The sequence below is a fragment of the Haliaeetus albicilla genome, chromosome 12 (genome assembly GCF_947461875.1).
Source record: "Haliaeetus albicilla chromosome 12, bHalAlb1.1, whole genome shotgun sequence".
Lineage (NCBI taxonomy): Eukaryota > Metazoa > Chordata > Aves > Accipitriformes > Accipitridae > Haliaeetus > Haliaeetus albicilla.
Genome location: NC_091494.1, coordinates 5248391 through 5268855, shown reverse-complemented (window position 1 = coordinate 5268855; position 20465 = coordinate 5248391). Strand labels below are relative to the sequence as shown.

General features: G+C 52.7%; 1 protein-coding gene across 1 annotated transcript; it reads left to right on the top strand.

The window, feature by feature from the left end:
- The first annotated feature begins 2973 nt into the window (after positions 1-2973).
- SNX1 (sorting nexin 1) lies at positions 2974-20340 on the top strand. The gene is made up of 15 exons (XM_069797699.1): positions 2974-3164; positions 7735-7837; positions 8759-8895; positions 10175-10241; positions 11447-11490; positions 12497-12638; positions 13175-13253; positions 14005-14080; positions 15925-16038; positions 16177-16270; positions 16872-17077; positions 18467-18610; positions 19001-19081; positions 19523-19594; positions 19921-20340. Exons 1-15 carry the CDS (start codon positions 3018-3020, stop codon positions 19969-19971), a joined length of 1557 nt encoding a protein of 518 aa, XP_069653800.1. The 5' UTR covers positions 2974-3017; the 3' UTR covers positions 19972-20340.
- Positions 20341-20465: the final 125 nt, after the last annotated feature.

The window sequence follows — 20465 nt, the reverse complement described above, 5'->3', positions numbered from 1 at the left end:
CTCTGGCTCCTGTGGACAGCTTCTGCTGTAACCCCAGGGGTCCTGGAGGCATCGCCTGGGCATGGAGAGACCCCTAGTTGGGGATGGTGGGGATCTGAGTGTACAGTAAAGGGGAAGGAGAAGCAGGGAGAGGTGCACAGAGGACCCAGAAAGAGGATAGAGGGATGGAGGAGAAGGCAATGTGCTCACAGGGGAGTGGAGGAGATCATAGTACCCATGGGGCTGGGGACAGAGGGGAATTGAGCCCCCTGGGAGAGGAATGGGCTGGAAGAAAAGGGATGTTGTGGGGGAGATGGGGTCAGAGCTTGCTCTGAGGGGAAAGGAAAGATCTGTGCATGCAGGAGGGTCCATCTGGGTGCACATGGGGAAGGATATGGGGGATCTCAAACATACATGGGTGGGTAATAAAGCAGCTCTTTTCTCTACTGAGCTCTCAAAGACTAGTTAGCCTAAAGGCTTGCAGACATGATCATGATGAAGTACCCTGAAGCATCTTTCTTGAGCAATTTTAACTGACCATGGCTACCCCAAGCTGACCCTCACTTCTGTATCTAGGGCTGAGGGGGTGCCTAGGTGTGATGTCTGGTCCCACCGTAGAAATCTTTGTGGCTCCTGCCTGGCTAATATGGTGGGATTTCCCCTAATCCTATGGTACATCTGAGCCTAGGCCACCTATGTCCATCCAGAGGTCTAAACTTGACACTCAAAACCTGGTGTATATTTGAGAGGTTTGCACCAGAAAGTTGTCTCATCCTCCGACTGGTAGCTATTGTATGTGCCTAAGCTCCAACCCTGTGTAGATGAAACTATTCCTTTAAAACTGACATCGTCCAGACTAATGCACGTGTGATCAATATGGCTGCATGGTTGGGTGGGATTTATGTCCATGGCTCATCAAGACAGCTCAGATCTCAGCTGCTGAAACTCACTTCAGAGGAGCGACGAGATCCCTAAATACAGTGGTACAGAGACAAGAGACACTGCAGATGTGATGCAGGACCTATGGGGGATTCCTGCCCTTTGTGCTAGAGATGGGGTGTAGGCTGTCAGTTATTTAAAAGGGTGTGAGGTCCAGCTGGAAGGAGTTCCAGATCATTCTGGCAGCTGCCTTTGTCATCCTGATGCCTCTCCTGCTGATCTTGGTGTCCTACAGCCTCAGCCTTTCTGCTGCCCTCCAAATCAGGTTTGCCAAAAGCACATTCAAAGCTTTCTCCACTTGCTCCTCACACTTTATTGTTGGAAAGTTCTTCTCTGGGACAGCTATGTTCATGCTTATGCATCCCTAGCCATTCGCTACTATGTCACTTCAAACAAGTGACACTGGCAGGTTGTGATCGGGGTGAAACCCAGAGTTTCAAACCCAGGCAACTGGGGAGGATACCTGCGTGGTGACCCACCTGCAAGCAAAAGAATGGACCTTGCCACCACAAACCCTAGAGAAAATTTCAGACAGAAGGGAACTAACAGCTGCTCACTGATTTGTAGGAAGACAGGAGGATGCTAGTGAAACCTTCAAGATAAGGATAAGGCATGTTATGTTTTCAGTTTGCAGTGGAGCAGAGTACAGACCTAGTGCCTGAGAGCCAGTGTGCATGAAGGAAGAAAGTGCAATGTGGTTGCAGTCATGTATGAAACCAAATGCTCCTCTGTAGAAGGGTTGGAGGTCTCTACTGGGCTTTGCTGCTTCATTGCAGGAAACGGGTGAGACGAAAGAAGGAAAATCGGTCTCTTTTGGTTACTCTCCCACAACCGAGGGACTCGCACCACCTAGCAGCTCCCCTCGGTGCTTCCCACCTGGAGAAAGAGACCCTCTCCCTGGGGCACCACCTGGTGAATTAATTCAGCTGAGGGGTGTCCAGCAGGTCAGGGACCCCATCTGGTTTATCTGCATCGAGATCTTCTCCCTTAACCCAAAGCTGATGATAGTCCAAGGTGTCTCTGGCTTTGCTTTACCTACCGCTCTGCTTGGCTCCTCCTGGCACTGTCCCGAAAGAACCACCAACCCCGTGGGGTGGTGGTGACCCATCACCATGAGTGAACGGCTGGACCAAGGGTGGTCGCTGTCTCAGGGAAATGGGGCTCATTCTGGGATGTCTTCAGGGTATGGGGCTCATACTGGGATGTCTTGGGGGGTATGGGACTCATACTGGGATACAGGGAAGAGTATTTTGGGCTTGCCCAGGACTTATTACTGGATGTTTAGGGGAGGAATCAAAGGTGGGGGTTGAGGTGGTTTGTGGCAGTGTCATCTCTCTTGGGCCGCTCCCGAAAACCCTTGAGCTGAACAGGCAGCCATCCTGATCGGGGTGTGGAGGGGAGAGCGGCTGTCCTGGTTGAGGTGTTGGGGGGGCTGCGGGCATCTTGTTCAGGGCTCTGAGGGTGGACCATGACTGCCTCAGGGTCCAGGTATCCCAGGGAAGGTGGCTGGGGCGGGAAGAGGACTGTGGCCATCGTGGTTGGGACATCAAAGCCTCTGGGTGAGAGCATCGAGGGGTTGGTGGCCATATCAGCTGGGTTCCCTCAGTTGAGGGCACCGTGGCCATCTCAGTCGGGGCATTGAGGGGACCACAGCCACCTCGGCCGAGGCGCTGAGGGGACGCCGGCCATCCCAGCCAGGGCGCTGAGGGGACGCAGGGTGCCAGCCCGGGGGGACACCCGCCCTCGCCGAGGTCCCGCCTCGTCCCCCTCAGACTTGGGCTCGCCCACTGCCCCTGGGGAGGGGGGGGGACACGCGACACGCGCTCCCCCTCCGTCAGCACAATGGTACAGCCCGGCGGGCCGCCTCCGCCCCCCGCCAGGCTCGTGGCCGTTTCCATGGGGACGGAGCGACGCCTACCAGCGGAGGAAAACAGCAGCGCTCATTGGCTCCCCCTGGCGGCGGTGGGCGGGGAAGACGGAGACACCGCCCAATCCGAAGGCCGCCCGCCCCTCCGGCCCCGCCCCGGCGGGTTAAGGCGGCGGCGGCGGCGGCGGTTTCCGGCGCGGCTGTCGGAGGCGGAAGCGGTGGCAGCGCGGACATGGCGTCGGGCGGCGCCTGCGGCTCCCGCTCCCCTTCCCCCGCCGACCGCCGCCCCCCGCCCTTCCCCGAGCCCCGCGGCGGCGACAGCGACGCGCCGGGGGCGGCCGACAGCGACACGGAGGGCGAGGACATCTTCACCGGCACCGTGAGTGTGGGCGGGGAGTGGGGGGAGAGAGCCCCGGGGGTAGGCCCAGCCTGGGGCGGCTGTGAGGGAGGAAGCTGCCGGGCCGGGCCGGGTCGGGTCGGGTCGGGCCGGGCCCGGCGGTGCCTGTGGGTGGGCCCTTCTCTGAGGGGTGGCCCGGCGCCTGTAGGCAGCGGCGTGGCATCTTCCGGGTTTGGTTAAAAAAGAGGGGAAACCCCCCAAAATAAAAGGGGGGGATGATGCCTCTGGGCTCTGCGGGGAGCCCGGCATCTCCTCCCTCCCCGAGAGCTCCTCAGGCGCCTTGGGTGGCTGTGGATGGGGGTGCCGTGGGTGCCCAGGGGTCAGGGAGAGGGCCCTGGGGTCACAGGCGGCTCCCTTGGCTGCAGGACTGTGAAACGGCTCCTGCTAGGCTGGTCTCTGTTTCCCCAGGGTTATAACCTGTCAATTCTTGCAGAACCCAAGCGTCTTGAAGGAGCCTGTCCGTGTGAAGATGTCCTGGCATGGCTCAGGCATGGTGCTGGGGGTGACTGCCTGCTTCTCGATATTCCCCCCAGATCAGGGTCAGAGTAACTCATGAGCAGGCTGCCTCGCTGGTTTGAAACTTGGTGGCAGCCGCAGCTCAGCATCTTTGGTGCGTAGCCCATGAGACTTCAATGGGGAAAAGCCCCATCTTCCTTCCACCAGCATCAGCTCTTGTCCCTTCGACATCCAGAGGGTGCTGGTGTGCCTGACGCGGTGCTTGCTGCCTTCAGTTTAGTACTAGGGGATGAACCCTCCGTGCAGAAGGGGTGAGATGACAGGAAGCACCCAAGGTCCCCTGCTCACAATGGGGAGGCTTGCCAATGCCTTGGTGACCTCCCCTGCCTTGTAGTGGCACAACTGGCTGCAGGAGGGTCTAGGAAACTTTGGTGGTACTTGCTCAGCAAACCAGGTCACTGTGGTGCTGCACAAATTCCTCGCTGAAGGTGGAGGTGTGAATGGTGAAGGGTTTTAGTGCCTTTTCTTGTTTCTAATGGTCTCCCGTGCATGAATCCCTGGTTGCTGAAGGCTGTTGGTGTTAACTCATGCCAGCTTTGGCCAGCTGTGCTGGCATTTGCTCCAGATAGCAACCAGCAGACAGGAGGGGAGTTAAAATGCTGGCTGGCGCTTTCCCAAGCTGAATCCCTCCCCACCCAGCCACTGGCTTCAAGTTCATAGGTTTGGTGTCTGCACCGAGTGAGGATCTCTACTAGAGGCGCTGCAGAAGCTGTCTCCTCCAGCAGGCTGGTTGCTTGAATGCTGCAGGTACTAGGGTTGATTTCCTAAGCTCTGCGGGCTGAGGCTGGTCAAGTTGTCCCCTGTAAGGGCTGACTTGTGGCCTCTGCCTGCTTCACCCAGGCTTTTTCCAGCCTGCCTGCTCCTGCTGGCAGGGCAGGAGGAGTTGGTGTCGCTGGCAGGAAGCTCTCCAGAAACCTTCACCTGTCTGCAGTTTCCCAGCCCTGATGTTTTCCCTGGGTTGGGCTCAGGGAGGCCTCGAGCAGAAGACCATGGCTGTGAACATGCACACCTGCCTGCTACTGGGAACGGAGCTGGCCCAGCCAAGCTTCTCCTGCCACCGGCATAAAGCCGGAGCTGTCTCTGCCCTGATTCTGGTGGAGCTCCTGGCCTGGTGCTGCCCTGATATCCTTGAGCCATGCTTGTTCAGCAGCAGGCTGTCTTCTGCTGGTGGCTTAGCAGCAGGGATCAAGGCAGATTTGGGGAGATGTGGGTAGATTCTGCCCTACGTGAGCTTGTGAGAATGAAACTCTCACATCAGTCTGGGCAAAACAGCCATGGGGTTGTATGTTTTGAAAATAACGTGGGAAAGTGCAACCTTGGCCTTGCAAGAGGAAGATACTGGCACTAGGGCATGATGATGGTCTTGAACTTCTCCAGACCTTTCTTAGTTGAAGAACTGGAAGATATGGTAGGTGGCTCATTGCTTTGTGGTAGAGGCAGCCTCCCTAAATGGACGAGTGCCAACTGCTGTGGGCTTTCATGCAAATAAAGCCTCCCTTTGCTGAAACTGGAGTCTGTTCAGCTAAAGCAGCTTATCAGGTGCTTAGTGTTGTTGTTGAAGCAACTGTCATAACTAATACTTGGCTCTTCTGTGTGACCTGGTGGCTTTACTTGTCTGTCTGCCCTTGAGTGTTAGGAAAACACTTTCTGTGAAGCAGGGGAGGCAGGCTGGTGAGGCAGATCCACCTGGCTGCTGGCGTTCAGCTGGCTTGACAGCGCTTAGCCATCATACAGTAGCCAGCAAAGAAGTGTTTGGGTCAGACACAAACATAACTGGAGCTGGACCTCCAGTTGATGAAGGTTGAATCCTTGCATGACCATAGTCCTCTCTAGGGATGCCCTCAAGGACCAGCTCTTCTGACGCAAGGTCTGCTTCCCTGTGGTAAGCATCAGGCTTTCGCTGGGGGACCTAGGGAGCTTCTGCCTGCACACGTGATGGTCGGGGTGTGCTAAATCAGGCCTCTGAGGTGGTGGGTGTGGTGTCATGGGCTGATCTAAAAGAGGCCATGGCTTTTCTGTAGTAGCAGATGGAGAAGTAGGAACGAGGTATGGTACTTTCATAGTCTTAGAAACTAAATTTAAGGCATGCTGAGAACCGGTCACAGTAGAAAAGCAGATAGCCCTTTTCTGTGGTTGAGAGCTGGGAGACTCATTAGGGAAACTTCAGAGCCTACCTTACCTTGTTCGTGTAGAGGGGGGTTTCTTTACCAGCTTGAAGAGCTCCCGCAGAAGCAGAAGATCTGAATGAGACCCCTTACAAATGTCCCTAACGTAGGTCACTGGTGGTAGTAGCCCTCTTGTTGGCTTGGCTGCTGGCTGGAAGAGGTCCTTGTGGTGGTAGCACTCTCGTTGGCTTGGGTGCCAGTCTGAAAGACCCTGGGGTGGGTCTCTCTACTCCCTGCTCTCCATCACTTGCAAATGTAGCTCCTGCCTATAACTGTTGTGATCCAGGCTGGGAGCGGTCCCAGCTTTCTCCTCCAGGAAAACACCCTAAAATACAGGAGGACTCACCATCAAACAGTACTGCTGTTTTACATACCCAAAGATTTACAGCTTGTCTTTGAGGTGGGCTCATTAGCACCACTTTAATCCTTCAGGAGCAGTGGGAACCAATGATGTTTCCTTGCTGAAGAAAGTGCCAAGGAGCCTGTCGGTTCGGAGTCGCTGCTAATAGTGCTCCATTTACTGGCCGTCAAAGACCTGTTCTGTTCTCTGTGAAGACAGTTAAAGAATAGCACTTGCTGTCTGATTCTTGCTTGGAATGACTTGTACTTGCTTGTCTGCCTGCAAAATGAGGGATGATTTGTGATGCCAGGGTCCGTAGCATTTGTCTGCAGCAGGAATGCAGAAACAGCTCTGCCTTCTGGTGTGGTCGACTGGTTGGCATCCAAGCTCTCGGGTGGGCTTTCACCATGTCCCCAAGCCTGCTCCCAGTAGTCAGGACGGTCCCCCCTGCCCCACGAAGCTACGTGCCCAAGGGGCTGTTTGCTGTGGCAGGATCAGCTGTGTTGTAAGTCCCGGCCCTGGGGCTTGGGGCTGGCTTGTCCTGGCTGAGCCATATGTGGGGAGCACGAGGTTTGGGTCACAAAGCATGGCGTGCAAGACTTTGCCAGCATCACTTTGCAAAACACGGAGAGCCATGCCCAGCTTTAGTCCATCTGTGACAGCCTTGTCTCTGCTGCAAGGGGTGTTGTAGGAGGGGATGGTGCGGCTCCATGAAGCTGGCTCCCAGCAGTGCTGGAGCGGCGGAGTCCACACGCTCCTCTCGCACCACTTGGAAGTGAGCTGCTGCATTAAAGCACAGCCCGGCTGCCTTCATGCAGGCCCTAAGCAACCCTCTGGGGAAGCGCAGCTCGGCTTGTGGTGGCGGTTGAACTGCTAGCACAAGTTAAGCTGCTGACAAGGCTCGTGTGGTCCCCGGCGTCTTGCCTTCAGGCAAGCAAATTGCCGCGGGTCTCTGCTGCCAGCAGTGACAGCTTGGTTTTCCCAAGGGATCTCCTGTCAGCAGCATGCTTGGCTCACTATGATTATTAAGTGCTGGAGGCTCCCTAGTGCTGCCCACCTGCCTTGATGTGGTGTTAAGTGCTGATGTGCAAGTCACTCCCTGGAAATGGGATGGCTGGGTGTGTTATGGGTGTTGTGAGCAGGAGGACTTGTGTATACTCAGCTGCCTACCGCTCCTGACACCTGTAGCGGAAGGATTGGGGCTGTGACACTTGGTCTGTGGACTGGCATGTCCCGGTGACCTGCTAGTTGCTCTTGTTCTGCTAAAAATCAGGGTTAATACTGGCTATGAAGTTTCGCATTATACTTGGTGTCCTTAATGGCTCAGATGCCTCAGTACAGCCTTGCTGGCAGAGGTTGTAATGCTCAAGGATGGGTGGAAGGGAAGCAGTCTGTGATGTCCTCTGGCCTCTCTGCTCACGCAGTAATGACCCTCTGTGGCAGCGGCTAGGAAGGTGAGCTGTTTGGTCCTCCAGCCTTCATTCCTCAGTGTAAATGACCTCTTGCTTATGTGCTTTTAATTCTCTTACAGAGCAAGCCCACGGCACTGAAAAGGGAATCTCTTCTCCCTGTGAGCAGCGCCTCCAAAGAGAATGGGGTTCGTGTAGAGCAAGATGATCAGGACTTATTTGCAGGTGAGTCTGTATCTACTGGGTATTTGGGGCTTTCTGAACTCTAAGCCTGGAGTGATCTGCTTTTAAGCATGACATGCAGGTCATGGATATTTCTGGACTATCACAGGTCCTTATCTCAAACTCATGTTCCAGTCTGTTCTGGAAGCACTAAGCTCTGGTGGTGTTTTTAGGAAGGTCGGAGTAGCCTCCTCCAGGTCTCTAGCATAATCATGTGGCAGGATTAACTGTTTGGAAGCTGAAGAGGATTAAAATGGGGTTTGCTTTAGTTTTGTTGCCTTAAACTGTGAGGTGGTGAGTGTCTTCTCAGAGTTAAAAGGCTTTTGTTCTTTACTTTCTCCTCCCTCCATGCAGGTGGAGGAAGCATCTCTAGTAGAGACGTGGCTGTTCCCAAGGAACAGGAAACGTAACACCCCTCAGCAGGGGAAAACAAGGAGGGTCAGACCTTCCCCAGCCCTGGCATGGTTGGAGACCTCTGGCAGAGGCATCTGAGAGTCAATTCTGAAGGCACCTGCTAACAGATGGAAGTTTTTGCTTCCTCAGGGTGGAGAATTGTACTGGGAAGGAGCCTACCTTCCAGGCTGGCCTACATGTCATGTGAAAATCCAGCTTGGCTTTAGCTGTTCTAGTGTGCGGCTCCTCTAGCATACAGTAAGGAGGTGGTGCCTGGCTCCTTCTAGAATAAGAAGTTCATTGGATTAACTTAATGTTCTCTGGCAGGATTGATCAAATGCTCTTACCGCAGTGAAGATGCATTAAGTCGTGCTCTTCCCAATGCTTACAGGTGTCCTCCCGATGGATTTTTTTTGCTAATTAAGACTATAGTTACTCCCTAGATCCCATGAACCTCTCCGAGAATATTGAAATTACCTTTCCAGAAACTCAAAAGTAGAGAGGCTGACCCTTGCAAACTTCTCTTGACAGATGCCACTGTAGAGTTGTCTCTAGACAGCACGCAAAACAACCAGAAGAACGAACTGGCCAAAGCATCCAATCCTGCCCCCTCATTAGAAGTAGCTGCAAGCTCTTCTTCTAGAAACCCTCCAAAGAGCTATGAGGAGGTGAGAATTGCTCTGAGCTTTCCAACTTGCCCTGCTGGTTTCAGACTGTAATTGGCAGGAACCTGTCTGTTTACTTAGTTGTAAACATGCATCTTAAATGATGCAATTAATGTAATTGCCATACTGGATGCCCTGGCTTGTATCTCAGGCCATCAGTCTGGGACTGATACGGCTGAAGTGGGGTTCAGGTCAGCCTGATGGCATTCTTGCTTGTGTGGTGGTGCAGACTGCTTCCAAAGCTGAAATAGCAAGCGGCTGATCTGATCCTAAGAGTCTGAGCTCTGACTCGAAGCTCTAGCATGCTGTATTGCTGCAGATGGGGCAAGTAGTGTAGCTGCTCTTGTCCATGTTTTTTTTAAAAGAAATAGTCTCCTGGATGACATGAGAGCACAGGGTCCTTAAGTGGAACTTGTAGTCTGGTTGCCAAGCCCAGTTAATCAGGTGGTACTTGGCCTAAATCTGGGTTTTCTCCTGTAGAGAGACTGAAACTATTTTGGAGACAAAGAAAGTGGTTCTTTTCTGCCCCAAGCACCCCTGAGGTCATGAGGATGGACTCTGCAGTGCCATTGGGAGTAGTGTCTCAGGTTGGCTTCAGACTGGCTTAAAGTGAAGGAGCAATGCAGAAGTAGGCCAGGACACTGAGCTGATCAGCGAACTGATAAGCTGTCACCTTCAGGTTCATAGACCAAAGGCTATATGGGGCCAGTCCTTTAACACCATTCCACTGCAATGCTTGCTAAGCAAGCCTGAAGCCTCTGTGGTCTGTCAGAGGCAGTACTGTGGTGTAGCTGCCCACTGGCCTTTAGCACAGCAGGGTACGATGGAAAGACCTGTTCAGATGGGGTCTGCCTATTGCTATCCTGGGTCTCCATCCCCGTGTGCCTACACAGTACAACTTGCCTTTTCCATAGGTTCAGTATCTTACACTGTTTTGGATGAGAACTGAAATCATGATGGAAAAGAGCCCAAAGGGAAATGTCTTGCGCAGAGCTGAGGCTGGACTCTGCAGAGTTTCACCTTGGGGCTGAGCAGTTTGTACATCAGTCTGTGCAGATAGTGGTGTAGTAAAGACAAATCCAGTTTGGGATCATTGGAACATGTATCCTGGACGCAAGTGAGAAGCTGAAGGGCTTTATAGAATGGCCTTGGCCTGAAGTGCCAAAGATGCCTTGGCAGTGTGACAAGCTCGTCGTAATGTATGGGACTTCTTGGTTTGGGGTGGTTTGAAGCCTGGCTTTCTAGTTTTAACTTGCTGTCCTTGTGTGCTTGCTCCAAACAGCTGGAAGAAGAGGAACAGGAGGACAAATTTGAGCTGACTGTAGGAGTGAGCGACCCAGAGAAAGTTGGTGAGTTAATGTCCTGTCCTGCTGCACAGTGAAGCACAGTTAGACAAGCTAGGCTTGGCAATAGGACCGAATGCAGCTATCACTTCCATGTGCCACAGCTCCAGCTTTTGAGCTGTCTCTGCAAGCACAAACTTAATCCCAGAGTAACTTCTCCAAGACTCCTTCCAACATCTAGAAGAAATGGAGCTACACAAAGCAAAATGCCTAGGTCACAAACAAGAAATGCAGAAGCAGGTTCTGGAAAGCTGGGGACCTCAAAGACAGGGAGCCAGGAGCAGTTTTTTTGAAAGGGTGAATTGTGATGCTTGCAGTAGGAGAGCTTAGTATCTGGAACTGTGGTGACCAACTTGACTTGACCTCCAGGCAGCACTGTCCTGTGTGCAGCTGGCAAGGGGGAGGCGAAACTGCCTTAACCTAAACTAAGTGTATTATTCCATGCTCTAGCACCTTCCCTGGCAGCTGTGCTTGCCAGGGAAGCAGCTCTGGCTTCAAACTGAGAAGCAAGAGGGTTTCTTTCTGTTGAAAGTGGGGGTCAGAGGAACTTGGCCAGCTATGTGGCGGTCCCTGGGGTACAGAGAACCCAAGGTAACATCTGATCCCAGCCAGCGGAGCAGCGTCACGAGTGGCAGCTTGTTCTCACTCCATGGCTTGTGATCTCTGGCGCTGGGAGGTGCACTGACTTGTAAATCAGAGGTATATTAGGGGTAGCATCAGACCTCTGAGGATGCCCTTCAGTTGAACTACCAGGTAGACAAGGGGATTTCTGTGTTAGCTGGAGAAAACTGCCTGTGATGTTTCAGAATCCAACCACATGCAGCCAGGGGCTGTCTGACTTGCATCCTCTGAATAGACTGCTTCATGTGCTGTACAGCCACCGAATTGTTGCGTGCTGAGCAGATGTGTGGAGTCAGCCCAAATGCTGTTGGTGTAACAAGCGCCTGATTGTCAGTGTTGGCTGCCTTAGGAAGTAAAAGGAGGGCTAAGCAGTCAGGTTGGGGAAATGCCTAGTGGGCAGGAGTCCAGGGTCCTGCGGTGAGATGCTGCCTGTGGTTCTGTTTGAAGATCTGGGGCTCCGTCAGGCCAAAGATCAGAACCACTGAAGCAGGCAAAGGCCAGGAGATTGCAGGAGCCTTGTGCTTTGCATTCAGGTGGTAGTGGAAAGTGCTGATCTTGTGATGCTAATGCCTTGTTTCTGTTTTCTGTAGGGGATGGCATGAATGCGTATGTAGCCTACAAAGTGTCAACACAGGTATGTCTAACTTGTCACTCCTGAGATGGGGTGCCATTATTTTTCCATGCTCGAAGGCAGCTGGACTCTGTTCTCAGCCAAGCCAGCGGTGACCTAAATAGACAGGAGGTCTGAATGCCTTGATACATGGATTCAGGAGTTATAATCCACCCCTACAGATCAAAGGATGAGCCTAGCTGAGAAATAGGTTTTGAATCTATTTGAAAGGAGACTGTCTTTTTTTTCAGCCAGTTACTTTTGCAGTCCTGACTGATACTGATGCTCAGCATTGGACTGAGCAGCAGGAATGACATCTGTTAGGGAGAGCCCCAGACACTGAGGCTGTTGCTGAAGGTTCTGTGGCGATGGTCGCATCAGATTAAGCTGACCTGAACCCGTCTCTCACTGAAGGTCTCCTGCTGTAGCTAGTTTCATGTCAGGACCTGCTCTCCTGGGCTAGGTTGCAAGAAATTGAGCCTTCTGCAGCTGCTGCCCTGCTTAGAGCTTTGGGGTGCTGCTCTGAGCTCTGCAAAAAGTTGTTCTTAGCTGTCTGTACAGCAGCTGCTGGACTACAGGCTTCCTGTGGTCTGAAGCTGATGGTGTGTGAAGGGGACTAGGGGACTTGTTAGCCTCCACTCGTGCTCTGCAAACACAGTCAAAAGCCACTGGTGGCCCCTGTAGTCTTAAGGTGATAAAGTGTGACCTGACAGCGGTCCCTGTTCCTGCGTGGAGCAGGGGTGATGGGGTTAGGCAGTCGGCAGGGCTTACCAAGCAGCCTGCAGCCACAGTAACAGCTGCTCTGTTATTTAGTGGTATTAATACTGCTGCTCAGCCCAAGGAGAACTGTTAGGAGGTAAGTTGCTGAAAACCTAGGCCAAAGCTTGCTCTATTCATTCCTCATCTCTTGCAGAGCTCAAGCTGTCCTATTTCATCCCCAGAAGTGACAGCAGATAGAGCTAGCAAGGCTGTGCATGCAGGGGCAAGCTTCCCTGGGTGAGTCTGATCTGAGTCTCGTCTCTTCCCCCAGACGAGCATGCCAATGTTCAGGAGCAAGCAGTTTTCAGTGAAAAGGAGGTTCAGTGACTTTCTGGGTCTCTATGAGAAGTTGTCGGAGAAGCATGCCCAAAATGGGTTCATCGTTCCTCCACCGCCCGAGAAGAGCCTCATAGGTGAGTGGTGGAGCTGCAGAGCACTAGAGCGGGTCCTTCTGATGGTGAGCTTTGTGCCTGAAGGACAGGCCTGCCTGCAGTCTCAAAGCTGAGAGGGAAGCTGCAGAGTAGCTGTGGGAAGCAGGTGTAGAAAATAATCTGGGTTCTGTGGCACAGACAAAACTGGTTCCATACTTGGACCTCTGGGCTTAAAGCCTTGTTTGAGTTTGCAGGTGCCTCCACATCTGCTTGATGTAGAGTAAAACCTTATCCTCTGTGCTGTCACTGAATTGCTGTTCACTTGAGTCCAGACCTGTAACCCTTCTGGTCTTGCCTGGCATTGCTTTTCCTCTTTACTGGATGTCAACTGCTGCTAGATGTTAAATATAAGCAGATTTTAAATTTCCAAGTAGCTGTTGCTGATGCAAGGTCTAATTCCCGTTGTAAAACACCTCTCCTCTACTGTCACCCTGATAGTCTGTACTTTGTAACAAACCACACTACCTTATGTGTTGAGTTTGAAGCAGCTCATTAATTGCATCTTCCGTCTGTGCTAGGAATGACCAAAGTGAAAGTTGGGAAAGAAGACTCCTCCTCTGCAGAGTTCCTAGAAAAAAGACGGGCTGCTCTAGAGAGGTACAGACCCCAACAACTATCCCCTCGTGCCTGAATCAAGCAAGGGACCTCTGAAAGGTCAGACTGGCTGCACTCTCCTCCCTACATGAGAAAAGCCACCTGCTTCTAGGCTTGCAGCAAACCTGGAGGCCGCTGAAGAGTTGCAACTGCAGAGAGTTGCTCTGACTCTGTAAAACAATCTCCTGCTTCAAAAGCCTCTGCTGGCGTTTGGTCCAAATCTGGCCAAACTCCCCTGACAAGGCAGGGAGAAAACTGAACTGTCTCAGGAGCCCAAAAATATGGATGTTAAGTAATTGTACAAACAGTGCAGATCAGGTGAGAAACAACTCGCTCTCTAACTTGCACCCTAACTACACGGCCACAAGTGGCCTTTGCTCTGTCACCTGTGTTGACTGTTGTAGTTAGCACTGGGATGCTGATCCCCTCCAGCTTCAGCCTCTGTAAGATCTATTAATGTGTCACTGTTAAAGATGTAAGGCTGGATCTTGATCACTTGATGTATCAAGTAACTTTCTTGCTATAGCAAGTATTAATCAAAGGCCTGGCAGGTCTGGTCTTGCAGGCTAGTCTCACTAAAGCCCGCAGGGAGGTAGGACTCTTGGTGGGTGAATGAGAACAGCTTGTTGGGCCTGACTTCCAGCTGCCAAACTCCCATTTCAGAGTAAATGACAAGTGTGTTGCAGCTCACTGTGATGGCTCGAAGCCAGGTTTGCTATGACCAAAGTAACTCTTGGTGTGTTCCTCTCCACAGGTACCTACGGAGAGTGGTCAGCCATCCAACAATGCTGCAGGACCCAGATGTCAGGGAGTTCTTGGAAAAGGAGGAGGTCAGTAGTGTGGAATAACGTAGCTACAAGTACCTTGGAATTGCAGAAGGAAATGGTACACAAGCAGTTAACAAGGCATGATGCTCAAAGCTCAGTGAGAAGCAGCAGAACCCTGTCAGAGCTCTTAACCAGTGATGATAACAGGTGTGCGGGATTGACCCTGGCTGGATGCCAGGTGCCCACCAAAGCTGCTCCATCACTTCTCAGCTAGACAGGGGAGAGAAACTATAATGAAAGGCTTGTGGGTTGAGATAAGGACAGGGAGAGATCACTCACCAATTACCATCATGGGCAAAACAGACTCGACTTGGGGAAAATTAATTTATTGCCAATCAAATCAGAGTAGAGTAATGCGAAAACAAAAACAAATCTTAAAACACCTTGCACCCACCCCTCCCTCCTTCCCAGGCTTAACTTTACTTCTGATTTTCTCTACCTCCTCCCTGCTCCCCCCCCGCCAACCCCAGCAGTGCAGGGGGATGGGGAATGGGGGTTGTGGTCAGTTTGTCACATGTTGTTTGTGCTGCTCCTTCCTCCTCAGGGGGAGGACTCGTCACACTCTTCCCCTGCTCCAGCATGGGATCCTTCCCATAGGAGACAGTCCTCCACAAACTTCTTCACTAACCCTCCACAAACTTCTTCACTAGCCTTGGTGTCTACAGAGTTGTTTCACGTATTCTCACTCTTCTCGCTGGCTGCTGTTGCTCTTGTGCAGCAACTTTTTCCCCTTCTTAAATATGTTATCCCAGAGGTGCTACCACCGTGGCTGATGGGCTCAGCCTCAGCCAGCGGTGGGTCCGTCTTAGAGCTGGCTGGCATTGGCCCTATCAGACATGGGGGAAGCTTCTAGCAGCTTCTCACAGAAGCCACCCCTCTAGCCCCCCCGCTACCACAACCTTGCCACACAAGCCCAATACAACAGAACTTTCTTCTGTGTCAGTGCTGGTCTAAGCACTGTGCGCTCATAAAGAGTTCTGGCCTAGCTTGCATACATCATGGTGGGAGCACGCATGGAGAGCAGGGGTAGTCTTTGTTCTCTGAAATCCATGATGGGAGTGTAGCCTGCTGTTCAGAGGTACAGGGTGGTCCTGTGCTGGCTTGGCCTGATGCTGAGATGTTAAAGGAGAGCTGGCTCTGTACTGGAACACGTGGCTGATGTGGTCCCTGCTCCTCCAAGGAGAGTGTGACCATACCCAGCTGTGCACCTGACGTGGAGAAGTCATTCTTAAAGAGGCTGAGCCCTGGGGAAACCCTAGCCTGAGTGATTCCAGCACTAATGCTGTGCTGGAGGGCTCTGCTGTAGGAGCAGACATCACAGAAATACCTCACTTTGCTGCTGAGCAGATGCAGTTCCATCTGGAAGTCGGTGGCTGGTGTAGAGTATTTCCCAGTGTCAAAGCACCGCCCTGTTCTAGTGTTCCCCCATAGTGCAAACTGCTACTGGCTTTTGGAGAGATGCTCTGAAGCACTTCTATGTGCTTGTGTGACCTGTGGCAGCTTGGGCAGCCCTCAGTTCAGGGATTCAAGTGGCATGGCTGGTTCTTGCAGATCTGTGTTACCTTGGCCAAGCAGAACAGGCAGACCCCAGGTACGGTGTAAGGTTTAGGAACTCCTCATTTGTTTGAAAACCCTTCCAGTCCTGTTATTGGAAATATTGTACAGGCTGTGGCACCGCTCAGGTGGTGTCTGGCTATTCCTTTGCAGTAGCTGTGGTGCATGCATTGCTGTGTGCAAAGAAACCCTGCCTGCCAAGGGACCCACAAGGGAGAATGATGCCACTGTGGTGGCTGCTCGCTAAGCTGCTTTTATCTCCTGGCAAAGAAAACTTTTCTTTTTCTTTATAGCTACCAAGAGCAGTAGGCACCCAGACCCTGAGTGGAGCAGGAATACTGAAGATGTTCAACAAAGCTACGGACGCTGTCAGTAAAATGACCATCAAGATGAACGAATCGGACATAGTAAGTATTAGGACACCTCTGGACTGTCCTTGTGCTGGCGCTGCGTGCTCTCCCCAGCTCAAGCTTTGGGTGCGAGATGCAAGGAAAGCTCCGCAGCGATGCATCTGTGGGAATCAGCTCTGGGTTTACCCATTTCAGTGGTTTGAGGAGAAGCTGCAGGAGGTGGAGTGCGAGGACCAGCGGCTACGGAAGTTGCATGCTGTCGTTGAAACACTAGTGAACCACAGGAAAGGTAACAAACTTGGTACCGCTTGGCCTGTAACAGTTAAGCCTTCTGCGGTGCCTGACTGGAGGTTCCCAGCACGCGGGTGTCCTAGGAGGCACATGACAGAAGATATGACAGTGCTTCCTTTCTGTAATGGACTCTCAGTCTCTTCATCATGAGAGACAGAAGGAAAATGGTAATCCCACCTCTTCTGTCCAGCCCCACAAGCTTAGGATGATGGTGTTGAGGTGAACCAGTGTCCTGCTGGATGAAGGCTGCCATGGCAAACCTGAGCAGACCTGGTCATCTTACTAATTCCGAGCTGTCCTCTGGCAGGGAGCAGGGATATTTTTCTTCCTCTGCATATTTTGGCTGACTTCTGCAAAACTGTGCCTGTCCTTCCACCCTGCTGCTTCCTTTCTCCTCCCTGGCCGCAGCTGGCTAGCCCTCCTCCTGCCGTGCTGCAGAAGCTGCCAGCTCTGACCGAGACAGTGCTGGCTCTTCCAGCTGATGTCTCCTGGGGCTATGGAAAAGCAGCTCCTTGGGCTGACCTCTAGGCTGGGGCTTTACTTGCAGAGCACCTGCTGTAGTGAGGCCCATCAGTTGACTCTCTTATTCTGTTCACTAGAGCTAGCATTGAATACAGCCCAGTTTGCAAAGAGTCTGGCCATGCTGGGGAGCTCGGAGGACAACACGGCCCTGTCCCGGGCGCTGTCCCAGCTGGCCGAGGTCGAAGAGAAGATCGAACAGCTGCACCAGGAACAGGCTAACAATGACTTCTTCCTCCTGGCTGAGCTCCTGGGAGACTACATCCGCCTTCTCTCAGTTGTAAGGGTAAGCACTCCTTTGGGGCAAGCTCTAGGCTATGCTGCTGGTCCTAGTACTCATCTTAGGTGTGCCAGGAGGCAGCTGGTCTTCTAAATTCAAGCCCGGGGCATGGCATGCTTCTGACCTCTCCAGGCAGAGGGCAAGCTTGCTGCTTGTCCAGTTGTGCACGTGTTGGAGTGGTTAGATCGGAGAAGTGGGGTAGGTGAGGCCTGGCTGTGCTGCTGTTCTCCAGGGGTTATGTGGGGCAAGTTCGTGGCTTGTAGGCGGCCTGAACCCTACCAGAGGTGACGGCTGTGGCTACTGCAGAGGCTGTGAGGTGATAACCTGTGATCTGGGTGTTGCAAATAGATCTGCCAAGCGCCTGCTGGGGAAGAGCTTGAGTCTTCAAGTCTGTGCAGCCTGCCTGTGCACTGGCCTCCTTGCCGGAGGCTGAAAGAAACCAATCCCAAGTGAGCTGCAAGTCTGGCAGACTGACTCGTTCCTGCCCCAGACATGTCCTGCCTCTGAGAAGTTGTTTCTGGAGGCTACAGAGGCCAGAATGCAGCCTAGTGAGGAGGCAAAGCCTCCTTGGTCTGCCAGTCTGTGTGGTGTGCGCTCCAGAGCAGCACCAAGATCTCTGATAGTGCTGGAGGTAATAAGACTTATCTGGGGTGTTCTGGTAAGGAGCCCTAGTGTTGCCTCAGACTTTACCTCTTTCTTGCCTGCTCTGTCCTTCTGACCAGGCTATCGGATACTGCTTTCTGCTTTTCTAGCTCTTCCCCACAGTCTGGCTGGTTGTGTTCAGAAGCCTCATGAGGTCTCCCTTGCTTGGGCTGGTGGTTTGCAGGCCTGCTAAAACCATCTGGTCTCCTGGCAGATGCCTGTGAGCTGCTGCTGGAGATCCAGTGTGGGATGGGGCAAAGACAGCTCCTTGCGCTGACCATTCTCGATGGCAGGACTGAAGCAGGCAGGCAGCAGAGCTTGGGGATAGGCTGGACACTGTGCTTGGGATGCTGCCAGTTCAGTAAGTGGCCTCAGGCCTGTCTGGGCTTGCGCTGAACCCTGTGCATAGCTGGAGCTTTTCCAATTACTCGCCTGCCAAACTGTAGAGCAGGTGGGCAAATCCTGTGCTGCCAGCCCTGCACGGAGGGAGGTCCCAAAGCTGCTCGTGAAGCATGAGTTGGTTGATGTTGCACCTGGGCTTCTTTGGTAGTAGAGCAGTCCGTGTTCTGGCTCAGCTTTGGTTACACTGAGATGGGCGCAGGACCTCACTGATGAAGCAGCTCTGCTGTTAGCAGATGTCCCCCTTACCAAAGGCATGGTTGTCACTGTCAGCAGAGCTTCTTGCAGCTGCCTGCTGCTCCTGGTGTCGTAGCAGAGGCAGAGCAGAGCTCAGTCTCTGATCCTTCCTTTCAGGGAGCCTTTGACCAGCGCATGAAGACCTGGCAGCGGTGGCAGGATGCCCAGACCATGCTGCAGAAGAAGAGGGAGATGGAGGCCAGGCTGCTGTGGGCCAACAAACCTGACAAGCTACAGCAGGCCAAAGAGGAGATCTCGGAGGTAGGGAATGAAGAGTGCCGGGGTCTCTGCTCGGCTCCTTCTCTCTGCGCTCTGCCGCTGAGTGGTGAGAAGGGGACCTTCTGAGCTGAAGGGACAGGTATCTATTGCCAAGCTTGCATCAAGGGATAAGCTAGCCTTGAGCAAGCCCCACAGGAAGCCTGGGAAGCTGCAGGAGGGACTGCTTGTGGTCCCACCTCCTGTGGCTTCTTTGCTGAGCTTGCAGCAAGTAGGGGATGCAGCTTGTTGTGGTGGTGAGGACCAGAAATGCCAGACTTTGCTCCAGCAGAGCCTCTCATGTGAACAGTTGTGGCTGCGAAACCTCTTGGAGAGGGGAGTGAGAGCTTCTTTGCCTCCCCTCCCCTGGAAACAGCACGCTTCCTCTCTCTGCAGTGGGAGTCTCGTGTGACACAGTACGAAAGGGACTTTGAACGGATTTCTGCCGTCATCCGCAAGGAAGTGATACGGTTTGAGGTACGTTTGGCCCTGCCCTCAGCGTGCAACCCACCAGCTGGTTGGCCTTGATGTGCCTTGGCTGGGAACACCAGTCTGGGCTAGCAAAAGGTCACCTTGGCTCCTGACCCCGCTCCTAGTGCAGCGGTTGGCAATATTTGTAAATATTGGGGCACCACTGCCGTGGGCAGAGCTGATCTCTTTTGGCTGAGAGGGGGGTTCCACACAGAGAAGCTATCTGTTAAAACGAAGGTGCATGAGCAAAGATCCTCTGAGCCATTGGGCTGTGGCCAGAGATGAGCATTATCCTCAGCATCTCAGGCTCTTGTGCTGGTCTCTTTGTGGGGCCCCAGGAGGAACAGGAACAGGAAAATTCTGGTGGTTTCTCCCTCCCCCTCAAAAGTTGGAGGGTTTTGGTGGTTTGTTCAGCCTTGTACTCATTCCTGTGCCCATCTATTGCAGAAAGAGAAATCCAAGGACTTCAGAAACCATGTCACTAAATACCTTGAGACGTTATTAAACTCTCAGCAACAGGTGAGTAGCTCCAGCCCCTGCTGTGGTTTTACCTCTCGAAGCTCAACAGTGCGAGCTCGTGCCCCTCCTCAAGTGTGAACCCCCACTCTTGGTGTGTCCTGCTCCCCAGGTGTGGGGAGGGGTTGAACCTCCACGGGCTGGAGCAGGGCAAAATATAAGCAGTATTGCATCCCCCCTGATGCCTTCTTTTTTTGGGGGGGGGGAGGGCTGTGCTCTGTGGAAGGGCTTCTGCCCCCCTGCCCAAACGCTTCTCAACTTGCTCTGGGCTTGAACTGTGCTGGCAAACTGCCTGTGAGCTCCTGACTCCCCCTCTCTTTTCTCCGCAGCTGGTGAAGTACTGGGAAGCGTTCCTACCCGAAGCCAAGGCCATTTCTTAATTGGACTGACTGAGCAAAAGAGCATACCTGAACTTTGCCTTTTTTTTTTTTTTTTTTTATATACACTATACCTCTTCCTCTTTTACATGTGAATGAACAGTAGTTAAACACTCTGGAGCTGGTAGAGGTTTAATCCCAGACAAGCAGCTTGCAAGCCAGTAACTCTTCTAACTGTATATTTTTCATTTAGCAACATATATTTTCTTACTGAAGAGAAACTAGTTTCCTGCTTTAAGACCAGACCTGCAGCAGAGTGTTAACAAGATACGTAAAATGTATATTTTTCAGGCTGGGTTTTAGGGCTCTAATGACTATCTTACTCCTGCAGTGCCATTAAAATTCTGTAATAAAAACTTCTATCAGGGCAAACAGGCTCTGTCTGTTCATGGGCTGGGGTGGGGAGGGCTAACGGCTGCATCCTGTGGATGCCCAGGGAGGCGGTGGAGTCTCCTGCCTTGTTGTGACTGGCATGGGGGGGTGACCTTGGGCACTGC